The sequence below is a fragment of the Malus sylvestris genome, chromosome 2 (genome assembly GCF_916048215.2).
Source record: "Malus sylvestris chromosome 2, drMalSylv7.2, whole genome shotgun sequence".
In the NCBI taxonomy this organism is placed as follows: domain Eukaryota; kingdom Viridiplantae; phylum Streptophyta; class Magnoliopsida; order Rosales; family Rosaceae; genus Malus; species Malus sylvestris.
In genome coordinates, this window is record NC_062261.1 from 30,589,906 (window position 1) to 30,602,286 (window position 12,381).

At 37.9% G+C, this 12,381-nt stretch overlaps 2 protein-coding genes across 4 annotated transcripts in view; one reads left to right on the plus strand and one right to left on the minus strand.

Moving 5' to 3' along the window:
• LOC126612193 (rust resistance kinase Lr10-like) overlaps positions 1-12,381 on the minus strand; it is a 103,100-nt gene that overhangs the window by 55,853 nt on the left and 34,866 nt on the right. The window lies entirely within an intron of this gene.
• On the plus strand, positions 5,364-9,453 carry LOC126612529 (uncharacterized). 2 transcript variants are annotated; one of them, XM_050280975.1, is made up of 8 exons: positions 5,364-5,631; positions 6,213-6,299; positions 6,947-7,309; positions 7,502-7,620; positions 7,874-7,942; positions 8,072-8,180; positions 8,266-8,507; positions 8,581-8,712. In XM_050280975.1, exons 5-8 carry the CDS (start codon positions 7,898-7,900, stop codon positions 8,710-8,712), a joined length of 528 nt encoding a protein of 175 aa, XP_050136932.1. In that variant the 5' UTR covers positions 5,364-5,631; positions 6,213-6,299; positions 6,947-7,309; positions 7,502-7,620; positions 7,874-7,897. The 2 variants fall into 2 exon arrangements, with proteins under 2 accessions (XP_050136932.1, XP_050136926.1); XM_050280969.1 differs by lacking the exons at positions 6,213-6,299; positions 6,947-7,309; positions 7,502-7,620 and adding an exon at positions 8,891-9,453 and having other exon boundaries at positions 5,368-5,631; positions 7,874-7,962; positions 8,072-8,179; positions 8,264-8,507; positions 8,581-8,707.

Here is a 12,381-nt window from a genome sequence, read left to right on the forward strand (position 1 = left end):
TTGATTGGGTTCTCGGTGACGATCAAGCGCTGGATTTGGGCGGATGGAAGGGCTTCCATTTCAGTTCAGTCGCACCCAATTCAGCATTGCCCGTACGGATTCGAGCGCAGTTATCGAGGAGGAGTTTCCTTAAGAATAGAACCAATCACCGACTCCTCAAACCCATCCGGATATGCGATTTTCATGAGGTGCAAACAAGAACCCTCTGCCATAAGTGGCATGATCACCCAAAGGTTTCTTTCAACGACAAATAAACAAAACGCCCTCACGACATTGGGATGATCTATTAATCTCATCGTCTGCGCCTCCCTCCGGATATCCTCGAAATTGCTATTGCACCGATCGAGATCCAAGCACTTGACGGCGACGACTTCATTGAAAGGGAGATAGATCGCTCTGTAAACCGTTGCGCTGGCGCAATATCCGACCTCTTCCAGAAGCTTGTAGTCGTTCAGATTCGCCGAGTGAAGCCTCGAATTGCTACCCATCCTCCCCATCTGTTCGAGGACTTGTGCTTCAGATATGTCGTTTTGAGGCTACGGGCTCTGCGTTTGGGCTGTGTGCCAGTTTGGGCTTAGTGTTGCTTTGGAGAGATCTGGGTTTGGTTGAAGAGGTACGGTGAAGCCATGGGCAAGGGAGATGACGAATTGGGCTTGGAGGCTGACACTTGGGCCTGGATGGCCTCCTTTTGAGAGGCTTGCTGCTGATGGATATACATATATATATTTGTATGTATATGTATGTAAAAGAAATCTTTTTTTTTTTTTTTTTTTTTTTTTTTTTTTTTTATGTGACTGAACTCGAAAAAATTGAACATTCGAGCTGCCTACGTACCCCTCCAAAGAAGAGATCAAGTCGCAACGTAGTTCAAATACATTTTTGGTATTTTCTTTTTGTGTCGTTTGCAGTTTTAACTCATGCAGGCAAGGAGTGTTGGTGTCGTTTGCAGTTCCAACTCTTGCAGACAAGGAGCGTTGGTGTTGCCTTTTATGCTCGTGCAGGCCAGGAGCGTTGGTTCGTGCAGTTTAGGCTCGTGCAGGCGAGGAGCCTTTGGTGTCGTTCGCAGTTTCAACTCGTGCAAACAAGGAGCATTTGGTGTCGTTCGCAGTTTCAACTCGTGCAGACAAGGAGCATTTGATGCCGTGTTGCAGTTTAGGCTCATGCAGGCGAGGAGCGTTGGTGTCTTGTAGTTTAGGCTCTTACAGACAAGGAGCTTTGGTTCGTGCAGTTTAGGCTCGTGCGAACAAGGAGCATTGTTGGTTCGTCAAGCGATCCGAGAGAGTTGTTCCTCACAATCTTCATAGCAAGGAGCCTTGACCGCGTGATTGAAGAAGTCTTCGGGTAAAAAGTCGCGCATCGTGATGGCAACAGACAATCTTTGTGTCGTAGTTTCATCATCTTCAACACGTTCACGTTGCTTTGAAGGTTGACAAGAGCTGCTTTGCCCCCTTTTCAATTGGCGGACTTGTGGAGGAGACGTATGCTTCTTGTGCAATTTCTTAGGAGTGACTTGAGTCCATCCTTCAATTTTGCTTGTCTTGGACGATGCCCCCAGCGGTTGAGGTGAAAACTTTGAGTCGGAAGAGCCAGAAGTGAAGGTGGTATAGTTTGACTTTGCCACTTCGTCAAGATCTAGCTCGATGATTCCTTTCTGAGCCAGCTTCATGATGAGATCTTTCAGCACGAAACATTTTTCTGTCGGATGACTGATGAAGCGGTGGAATTTACAGTACTTTGGACTGTCGGTGCGATTCATCTCTTCTGGCCGTTTGCACTCAGGCAAACCAATCACCTTCTTTTCCAACAGGTCATCCAGTATGGCAACCACATCAGAGTCGGGGAATGGATAAGTCTTCTCCTCAAGCTCCTTTAAAGTGCGTCTACGCATCTCTTGATCACGAAAAGCTTCGGTTTGAATCGCCTTGCCTCGTGTGGATATTTTGACGGGAGATGTGTTGACCGTCATCGCTTCCTTGGTGGGTTTCCATGCAGCCTTTTCCACCTTTGTCCCAAGAACTTTGTCGTTCTTGTAGTCGGCGATTGGTTCTTTCTTCCCATGATGGGCGATGCTCAACTCCATGTCATGGGCGCGAGTGGCCAATTCCTCGAAGGTCCGCGGTTTAATGCCTTGAAGGATGTATTGCAAACCCCATTGCATGCCTTGGATGCACATCTCGATTGAAGAGGTTTCCGAGAGCCTGTCTTTACAGTCGAGGCTTAGAGTGCGCCATCTGTTGATGTAGTCAATGACTGGCTCGTCCTTCCACTGCTTTGTGCTTGTTAGCTCTAGCATGCTCACAGTGCGGCGAGTGCTGTAGAAGCGGTTGAGGAATTCCCGCTCCAATTGCTCCCAGTTGTTGATGGACTCAGGCTCTAGGTCAGTGTACCACTCAAAGGCGTTTCCTTTTAGTGAGCGCACAAACTGCTTGGCGAGGTAGTCCCCTTCGGTCCCTGCGTTGTTGCAAGTTTCAACAAAGTGGGCAATGTGTTGTTTCGGGTTTCCCTTTCCATCAAATTGCATGAACTTTGGCGGTTGATAACCCTTCGGCATCCTTAAGGCGTCGATTTTCTTTGAATACGGCTTCGAGTACAACCCGGAGGTATTTGAGCTCCCTTCGTACTGTGCCTTGATGGTGTTGGTGATCATCTCTTGCAGCTGCTGGATAGAAAGAGATCCCATGAGTGCCGCTGCTTGGTCTGGCTCCGGCTTTGCATCGTTTTTCTCCACCTGAGGCTCATCTTCTTCGTCATCTCTTCTCTTTAGTGGATCATTCTCTGGGTCGGGTTTATCGCCGTCCTGCGCCTTTAGTCGATTGACGAGTGCTGCAATTTGCAAGTCTTTTTTCTTCCACCGTTCGGGTCAGCCTTGCGATTGCTTCATTCATCTGAGCCAGTTGTTCTTCAACGGAGGTAACGCCGATAGTCATGACTTGTGCGACCAATAGACGTGACTTTCCTTTAGACATCCAGGATGCTGATGAAGAACGTCGTTGGCTGCTTTGGGATGTCATCTTATGTGCCTCAGCATCATGCTTCGGTGCCCCCAGCGAGGTCAGGTTGATGACAGACTCGCACCTTGGATGCTCCCCTTGCTCTTTTAGCGGCACCAATTTTGAAGTAGCATGTTGGGGAGCGGTTGTGGCGCCAATGGATTGTCTGTTTGCGGCAGAAGTGCTTAGGATCCTTCCCTCAGTGGTTGCGAGAATGGCTTGTCCTTTGCTTGATGCCATTGACTTTGAGGTGTGCTTGGATTCCTTGAACGAAGAAAGAGATGAGAGGTAGAGATTGTCCCACCGGGCGTGCCAATTTGTGAACACGGAAAATTCCTGAAACGAAAGAGACAAGAACGAACGTGCACAAACAAATATTATGTATTTGATGATTTTGGGTTACAATCTCTCTCTATTTGATCCTCTGATTCAATCTCCGTAAGGTGTGTATTTGTGGATGTGTGATTGATCCAAAGGGCCGTTGGGCTTGATCTAAGGATGAACGTTCTTCAAGGGCCGTGGACTTGATCTTGAAGGTGGATTTGAGCGGATCTTTAAAGGGGCTTTTGGGCTTGATCTTGAAGAACGGTTGGATGTGTGGATTTGTCGAAGTTGTTGATCCAAAGGGCCGTTGGGGCTTGATCTTGGATGAACGGATGATGAACGATGGTGCTTTCTTCAAGGACCGTCGGGGCTTGATCTTGAATTGGTGGATGGTTGATCCAAGGGCCGTCGGGGCTTGATCTTGGAAGAACGATGAACGAAGAACGAAGAACACTTTCTTCAAGGGCCGTCGGGGCTTGATCTTGAATTGGTGGATGATTGTTGATCCAAAGGGCCGTTGGGGCTTGATCTTGGAAGAACGATGAACGAAGAACAAAGAACACTTTCTTCAAGGGCCGTCGGGGCTTGATCTTGAAGGTGGATGATTGTTGATCCAAGGGCTGTCGAGGCTTGATCTTGGAAGAACGATGAACGAAGAACACTTTCTTGATTTTTCGGGAACCTGGACGCTTGAGAGCTTCGGAGTTTCAGAGCTTCAGAGCTTCAAGGTGTAATATGAATTGGTCCCCCCTAAATGAATGAAATGGGCTTGTATTTATAGAATTTTCCAAGGCCTAATTTTGAATATAATATCCCAGATGAAATAAGTCGTTTCTGCCAGGTGTTGACACGTGTCCTATTTGATGACTTTTCCAACTCATTTCAATTTTCGTTTAGTCACACGCTACGTGTAAAATTTATGTAATACATGAGCGTTGACACTTTGATTTATCGGTCAACATTTATTTACCGAAATTTCGATGTCTACAAAACTAATAGATAATTGACTAAATAAACATCCTGCAAAGTTTCAATAAAAATTTCCAAGTTTTTCTTACAATTTCTGTGGTTTCCATATTATTTTTATCGATATCGATAATATCCCGATATTTCCATCGATATTTCCGTGTTTTTGGACTACCGATATTTCCGATATCATCGATATTTTATACCTTGGCGACGGGGGACTTGCCGACTGGTGCCACCGTGGACGTTGGGTCTTTCGAAATGTGGTGTAATGTTATGATCCCACATCGGCTACACAAGAAATTGTGTAGTGGTACTTAAGTGCAAGGGGTCCTCCCACCTATTGGACTAGTCTTTTGAGTTGGGCTCTTCCCTTAGGCTTGAGTACCTAACAAACCCATAAATCAAAGAAATCAAAATCCACCCAGAATCAAAGAAATCAAAATCCATCCAGAACCAAAGAAATCAAAATCACACACAGATATACAAGGTGTACAGTACTGACATGCCTTAAATGATATTATTCACAAGATTTATAAAGCTCATGTCGTAATACTTGTGCAGAATCTATCATTCACGGCGTCACTTTTGTGCAAGTTGTAAATAAAATTATTCACAATTTAAACATTGTGTGTCGTATTTGACAATTTATACTATGCACTTTCTTTTTCTTTTAAAGCTTTGCGTTATGTCGTGAAGTTGACTTTCTATATATTTGGGTTGTACCTTTTATGGCGCAAATAACACGTCGTAAATAATGGCTTTTAGCACAGAAGTTTTGTGGTAAAGAAGCCCGCGCACTAATTCATTCTCGCGCCTTCTCTTTTTTATTTAGCCGCTTCTTTTTTTATTTTTTATTTTTTTTGTTAAATTCCCCTCAAATGTTAAAAGAAAAATTAATGAAAAATATTTGAAAACTTTGAGTTTTAACGATAAGCATAAAATAAAAGGTAAAATGAATAGTACCAAAATTGACTTTTTAGTGTTAAAATATGATTTTTCGTTAAAGTGAACAGTGCCGAAAGTTTTTCGTTAAAGTTCAATGTTAAAAGGTTTGTATTTTCTTGGTAAACTTGAAAGACAAACATTGCAATTGCATTTTCATTTACCCAATATTAATTGTCGAGAGCCCACCCCCTTCCCTTCTCACTGACATCGTAACTCTCTCCTCTCCATCGATCTCGCTCCATCTGCTCGCCGTCGCTCTATATGCTCGTCATCACCGTCGATTCGTCTGCTCGTCGTCACCGTCGCCCATCTGCTTTCCGTCACCGTCGAAGTGCCCCGCCATTCAAGATCTGAAATCCCCAATACAGGGTGCTTTGCGGCATTTCGTTCTCCAAAACTTTAGGTATGCTCTCAATCTGTATCAACCCTATCCTGTCCCCTTTAGATTTTTGTTTAGTCTCAACTTTATGGTGCTTTTCTTAGATTTGTTCTATCACTGTAATTTTAAGGGATTTTAGGTAATAAATTTGGTTGAGAATCTCAGTTAGGTTTGTAATTGTTTTCTTGGTTGCCTGGGTTTGAGGATGATTAATCCACTTTCTGAAGTTTAATTACTTTGAACTTTGATTTGTGGGAAACTGCAATCAAAATGTTGCTATGGCTTTATAGTTAGAATCGATTGTGAGTCTTTGCACCACATCAAGCAATACCCCGGTGTTGTAATTCCGAGGTTTGTAATTGCCGCTGTTAATGATGGTTTGGTCCATCCTTTTTAGGGAGATGACTTCAATGATTGAAACTAGTTTATCATTATTTCAGAACTCTGTAATACGAGACATGATATTCCAAAAAATATTTGCATGAATATATGTGCATTGACTGACTATTTTTCAGTCTTTGATAGTGGAGATAACTCTTTCAGGTCATATGTAGTTCTTACAGAAATTGTATGGTATTTTGGTTGGTTTTGTGTTCTGGTTGTAGCAAACTGGTGGATGCCCTGAGATGAGTAGTTATCTACAAAGTGGATGGATCCTGAAGAGTACAAAGTCTAAGGCATTTTATGTAAAGGTAAATCCTGTTACTTTTAATTACTTATATGTGAATGCCTGCCATTTGAAGTAAAAATTCTTTTAGCCATTACATTCTTCATAAAGATCTTTATATGCTCAAAAGAAGGATTTTTTTTAGATGCCATGTAACTGGTGGTGGCTAGCCTCTTCTTTTTAAGACTCTAGTGTGTTTCAATTACACTAGTCAATCGTTCTTATGTGTATTATGTTTTGTTGATAAGATGGCCAAGACAAAGTTGTAGAGCCCTAGTAGCAGGGTGCTGTTGGCATTTATATTTTTCTTTTGAAGGGGTGTTTATTGCTTTTATACTTTCATTGTTTACTCTCATACATACAATACTGAAAAATAAGCATGTATTGACGCGTAATTTTAGATCCATATTTATACATAATTTTGATTACATGTCCAAATTACCCAAGATTCTTTTTCCTTTACAAATTTGTGGAGTGCATTACATGGATATGATTCATGTATGAAATACACATGACTCTCACTAATTTAAGGGCAGCATCATTGACTGTACAGTTTTCAATTCTTTATAATCATGAGTATAGACATTTTTTAATTCTTTATAATCATGAGTACAACAATAGTTTCTATAACAAAATTCTGTTAAATATGTAATATCAGTATTTGTTTTCCAGGTTCATTAGTTGAGGATGATTTTTCCAAGAAAGAAAAGATCGCGGCTTTCAGGCCGATCTAAAGAACATTATGTTGATATTGCACCTGAGATCTTACAAGAAGAGGACGAAGAAGTACCAGATGACCTATTTACAGAGGAGTCGAATCAAACTAAAAGAAAGAGGGGTCCTACTAGAATGAAGACAATTTCCACAAATGATGGTCAACGAATTGAGATTGAATGGAATGAAAACGGCCAGTTTATTGGTGACGGATCTATTGACTTATCTTCTTACATGGGTTCTTTGGTCCGAGAGGTTGTCCCTATAACATTTGATACTTGGAAGGATGTTCCTAAGAAAACAAAGGACATCCTAATCAAGGTAATATGCAGATAAGTCAATTCTGATCCCTCTACTTCAAGGTGAACAATTTATAGTTTATAAATTTTACTTGTGTTAATATATATTTTTTGGTAAATGTTATGGATATTTTATCAAATCAGAGAGTAAATTCGTATTAAGTGAAGATTGGCAAAGAACATATTGTTTTGAAAGGATGAATAATGTTTGCAGATCACATATATCAGTAGTTGTGAAGTCCATAAGAGAAGCAAGAAATTGGAAAGCAAGGCTTCGTCTAAAACCAAATAATGTCAAATTAATTCAAGATTGGAAGACTTCCCTTGCAAAGTGTAAGCTCATTTTCCTTTTCTTTTATTTCTAAGATTAGTTATCTTCTTTTGAGTTCAAAATTGGGTCAGAGAAATCAAACTGATAGTAGTTAAAAGTCTATTTCAACACCAAGCCTTGTCTACACAAGAATTTGGTGTTAGTTAAACATGTGTATGATTCTATCTTGATTGCATGTTAATTTAGTTTGAAGATAGATTTGGTACATGCTAGCTAATTGATACGTGATATGAATCTTTGGTTTCCTTTTGATAGGACAAAAGCGAAACATTCAGAGAGATGAAGTCTAAGCAACTCCGCACACATGTAGTCGCAAGGGATATGGTAGGTTGGCGGAGGATTTGGTAATTACATTTCATTCTAGTGCCTTCTTTTCTACAGGACAAGAACAATTTACTAATTTTATTCTGTGTTCTACTGTGTGTTTACTACATTTATGTTTCTATTTTGTAGAAAAGAAAAAGTGTAGACCCTTCTCTAGTTTCTAGAGGTGATGTTTGGATTGCAGCACATACTAAAAAGGGTGGTGGACCATCCAATTTGCTTGCTGCAGAGACTATTGTAAGTAATTTTTAACCATTTATTTCTTCTTGTTTGTTGATATGCAATGATGAATGAGGTCTTAACTTTGATGTGCAACGTTAGGAAAAAAATTAAGCAATATGGAAATGGATCATCATCTGGTTTTCGAGGTGACGTTCTTTCCAAAGTTTTTGGTGCTGAGCGACATGGTCGTGCAAGAGGAGTTGGAGGTGGTGTTCCTCCTACAAAGCTTGGAATATTTTCACAACAAAAATTGCGTAATCACCAAATGGATGAAAAGGTGCACAATTTAACTAATCAGGTCAGAGCACTGACAGAATTGGTGTATCTTTTTATGAAAAATCAGGTTAGTGATTTAATAACATTGGTATCATATTGAATATTTGTGAAATCAGTTTTAGTGACACATCAAATCACAGGGTAATGATCTACCAAGTGAGGCATCTCCTGACACACAGGTTGCAGCTCCTGAGGCACATGTTGATACTGTCGCAAGAACTGAAACTTGTCTTTCCCATTGCGCAACAAATGAATCGTGGTGGCGAGGTTGATACACTTTTTCAATGAGCCTTCTAACTATTAATGCTCATTGACTCTGTTAAAAGCTCTGCCATTTTCAATCTAACTAGACACTAGAAATGATCATTGACTCTGTTAAAAGTTATGATGTTTTGGTCCTTCTCCATAGTTGCGCATCTACTGATGTCTATTTTTTTTCAAATACTGCAGGTTATTTCTGAAAACATTGAAACATCGTGGTGTACCAGATGGTTTGATTATAAGACACCTTCCTTTTGGTCCACCAACTTATTTATAACTGCTAAATGGTACGTAGTGTGATAATTTTCAAATATTTTGATATTAAGACAGGTGTAGGACAACATAGAAATTCTTAGGGCCTTCAGCAACAAAATTATGAAAAAGTGAGTGAGATACAATTAAAAAAATGAAAGAGAAGGATCATGATTCATGATCTAAAGGTTTGAATAGGGTAGAAAGGATTTAGTTTCGTTGTTAAAATCGATTGTGAGTCTATTGTTATTGTATTGTCAATTTGTTTATTTACTTGAACTTCCTAGTATCAATTTGGTTCGATATATCTAGCACCACCATAGATATATCTAGTATCAATTTGGTTAGATATTGTCAATTTGTTATTGTATTGTCAACTATAGAATGTGCATCAGTTGTAAAAGGAACAAAACAATTCAGATTTTTTGTTTATGTCCAAACTTAGAATTGTATTGTAATTGACAATTTCTACTAATTAATTTAAAGTATTTGGAGTTTAATATGTTTATGATCAATATTGTTATCCTTCTATTGTATCAGTTTAGATGTTATGAAGTGAGGTCTGTCTAAAAATGATATGCTAAATATAGATGTAAATTACGGCATCTAAAATCAGCAATAATTGTTGATGGTAGTCTTTTTTTACGATGCACGATGTATGCCGTAATCACCTTCACAATATTACGACACTCAACAAATGCTGTATCAAATATAAATTACTGCACACAAGTATGTCGTAATTGTTTTTCAGTATTACGACACCCTATTAACGCTGTAACTAATACCAATTAAGGCGCGTAGGACATGCCTTAAGAACATTTATGGCGTGTTTTACTTAAATTATTCACTACTATTAGAGTACGTCGTATTTGTCAAAACATCTTTTACAACAGGGGCTTTTACTGCTTGGAGGCTCACGTCGTGAATTTCCATTTACGGCACCCTTTGTGCGCCGTAAAAGGCCAATTCTATTGTAGTGATCCATGGGTACATTTTTAATCTACATGTTTCGTTTTAATATATCTATTGCTATAATATGTTTTGGTTGGTTCAAATTCGTTTTACATAAATATATGGGTACAAAGTTTTTGGAGAATATTATGTAAAATGGTTTTTAAGGTTGTTGCATTTTATGTACCCACATATGCATGTCTATAAAACAATGTGGTATGATGTACATTCTTTTCCTTGAGTTTTTAAATGTACCCATGAGTTTTCTTGTAAATTCAGTATGTATCCATATGCTATTTATGTTATGGGTACATAAATTATTTTTGGTCTAAGTTGGTGGGTACATTGCTTTTGTATGTATGAATTCATTGGGTACATTATTTCCCTTAATACTACTCAATAAAATTCACAAAAATATGTGCAGTGTGCATGAATTTTTATTGTAGAAATTGTTTTTTTTAAATTTTTAATTTTTAAGTCTCATAATTCGTGAATTTTGTACATATTGATCCCATAAATTTTTGAATTTTATTAAATTTCTTTTAGACTTGATCGATTGATTGAATCTCATAATAATCCCTTAAATGTTCCAATCAATATTTTAAATTACAGCTTTTTATTTAAGATTTCAAAAAGATGACATGAAAATATAGTAATACTAAAATTTTATTTTAAATTACATTTGTGTAACAATCAATGGTATGTTAAAACTGGGCAAAAAAAAAAAAGGTATATTAAAAAATTATAATTTATTCTTTTTTTCATAACTGTCTTCTGCTTAGATTAAATTTTTACCAATTTGGGGGAATTAGTTCTTACCAATATATATGCACAGTATTTGCTTTTTACCTGGGCTTAACACATGATTAATTACTTTCCTACCTGCTAACGCGTTGATTTGCGCATCCAAAGTATTATCAAAGTCACTGCCACCAAAAAGGTGCCCACTCCACAACCTTTGGTTGAACCAAAGAACATCACAACAATAAGGAAATCGTTAAATCTATCTCCGCAACATTTTTATTAATCATTAGATAGATTAAACGATTCCCCTGTTCATATTGTGTTCTTTTGTTGAACCAAACCATGTCAACAAAATATATCTATGGTTAAGCATCTAGATTCATGCTTTTGGATGTGCATCTTAAACCCCTCAATGAATAGCCAAGCAATTTATCATGTGTTTACAGTAGGTCAAAAGAAGAAAGTGTTTGTCTATATATTGGTAGGAACCAATTCCTCTGAAGAGGAGAGATGGAAGTGATGATAATACTTTAAATAATCAAAGCCCAAACATTTTATCAAATTCCATCTCTGTACTCCACGGAGACACTAAATGAGACATATCTGGTCCATCTCTGAACATCTTTTCTTACCGTTCTTACAATAGAAAGGGCACAAAATTGACTTACACAGTCTTGCACAATACTCACTTTGCTTCAACCCATATTTCACTTTGTCAAATCATACACGTTCCTGCAATAGGTGAACTCATATGTATCTACCACTTCTTGCTAATTTTAATTTTTCCATTCCCATTTTTGCTACAAGTTTCACATAAATTTTTTATTGCACTTGTCAATTCTTTATACTTTTTTATTGTATTTTTTTTTTGTCTTTTTTTTGTATTAAACAATTACATGTCCTCCAAAAGTTTTGCTTATTGCCCTATTTCATCAAGCTCGGTATAAATAGATCTTAATTTTTTACTACAGTTAAATACATGGACATGCCTCCACAAATACAAATTAGTTCTTGCTTAAATACTTTGTGTGTTTACATAGAAAATGTTCCCATCGTCTACCAAAATCCTCCACACATGAAAACAAAAATTCTTACTCAAAAATACATATTACAATACCACCATATCTGTTGTTTTTTATTAAATTAACACACTGTTTTCAATTTTATCTTTAACACAAAAGAAAATGCTCTTACACAATATGCTTGTTTACATTTTATAACTTATCTACCACATGTTAATCGCAATTATATAAATAGGAAAACACGTGTTCAATAGAAGTGTGATGCATGCTACTTCGTTAACAATAGTGGCAACTAAACAATTAAATAATTTGTTTCAATTAGTTAGTACATTTTATAAATTTCTTAATTAGAACTGTTTCAGTATATTCAATACATTTTTAAACAACTTTCCAGTTAGTTGCCCAAACTAATTATTCCAGCTTATTCATAGTATAATACCAACAATTTAACAACCAATGATACTTCGTTTAACATAAACTTCATTTGGAAAAAACAAAAAAATATCTTTTTCTCTGCTGAAAAATCCAACAGAGTTATTGATGCAGATCAGTTATACCAACAAATTACCATAGTTTACCCAATGCTATACAGGTTTGACTTTTGTTTATATTCTTGGATCTGTTGCTTGGTTGTATAATTTGGTTGTGTGTTTTGTTTCAGGACAATTTGTTCTTCGTTTCTTGAGGCTTTTGTGTGTAGATTTGAAACCG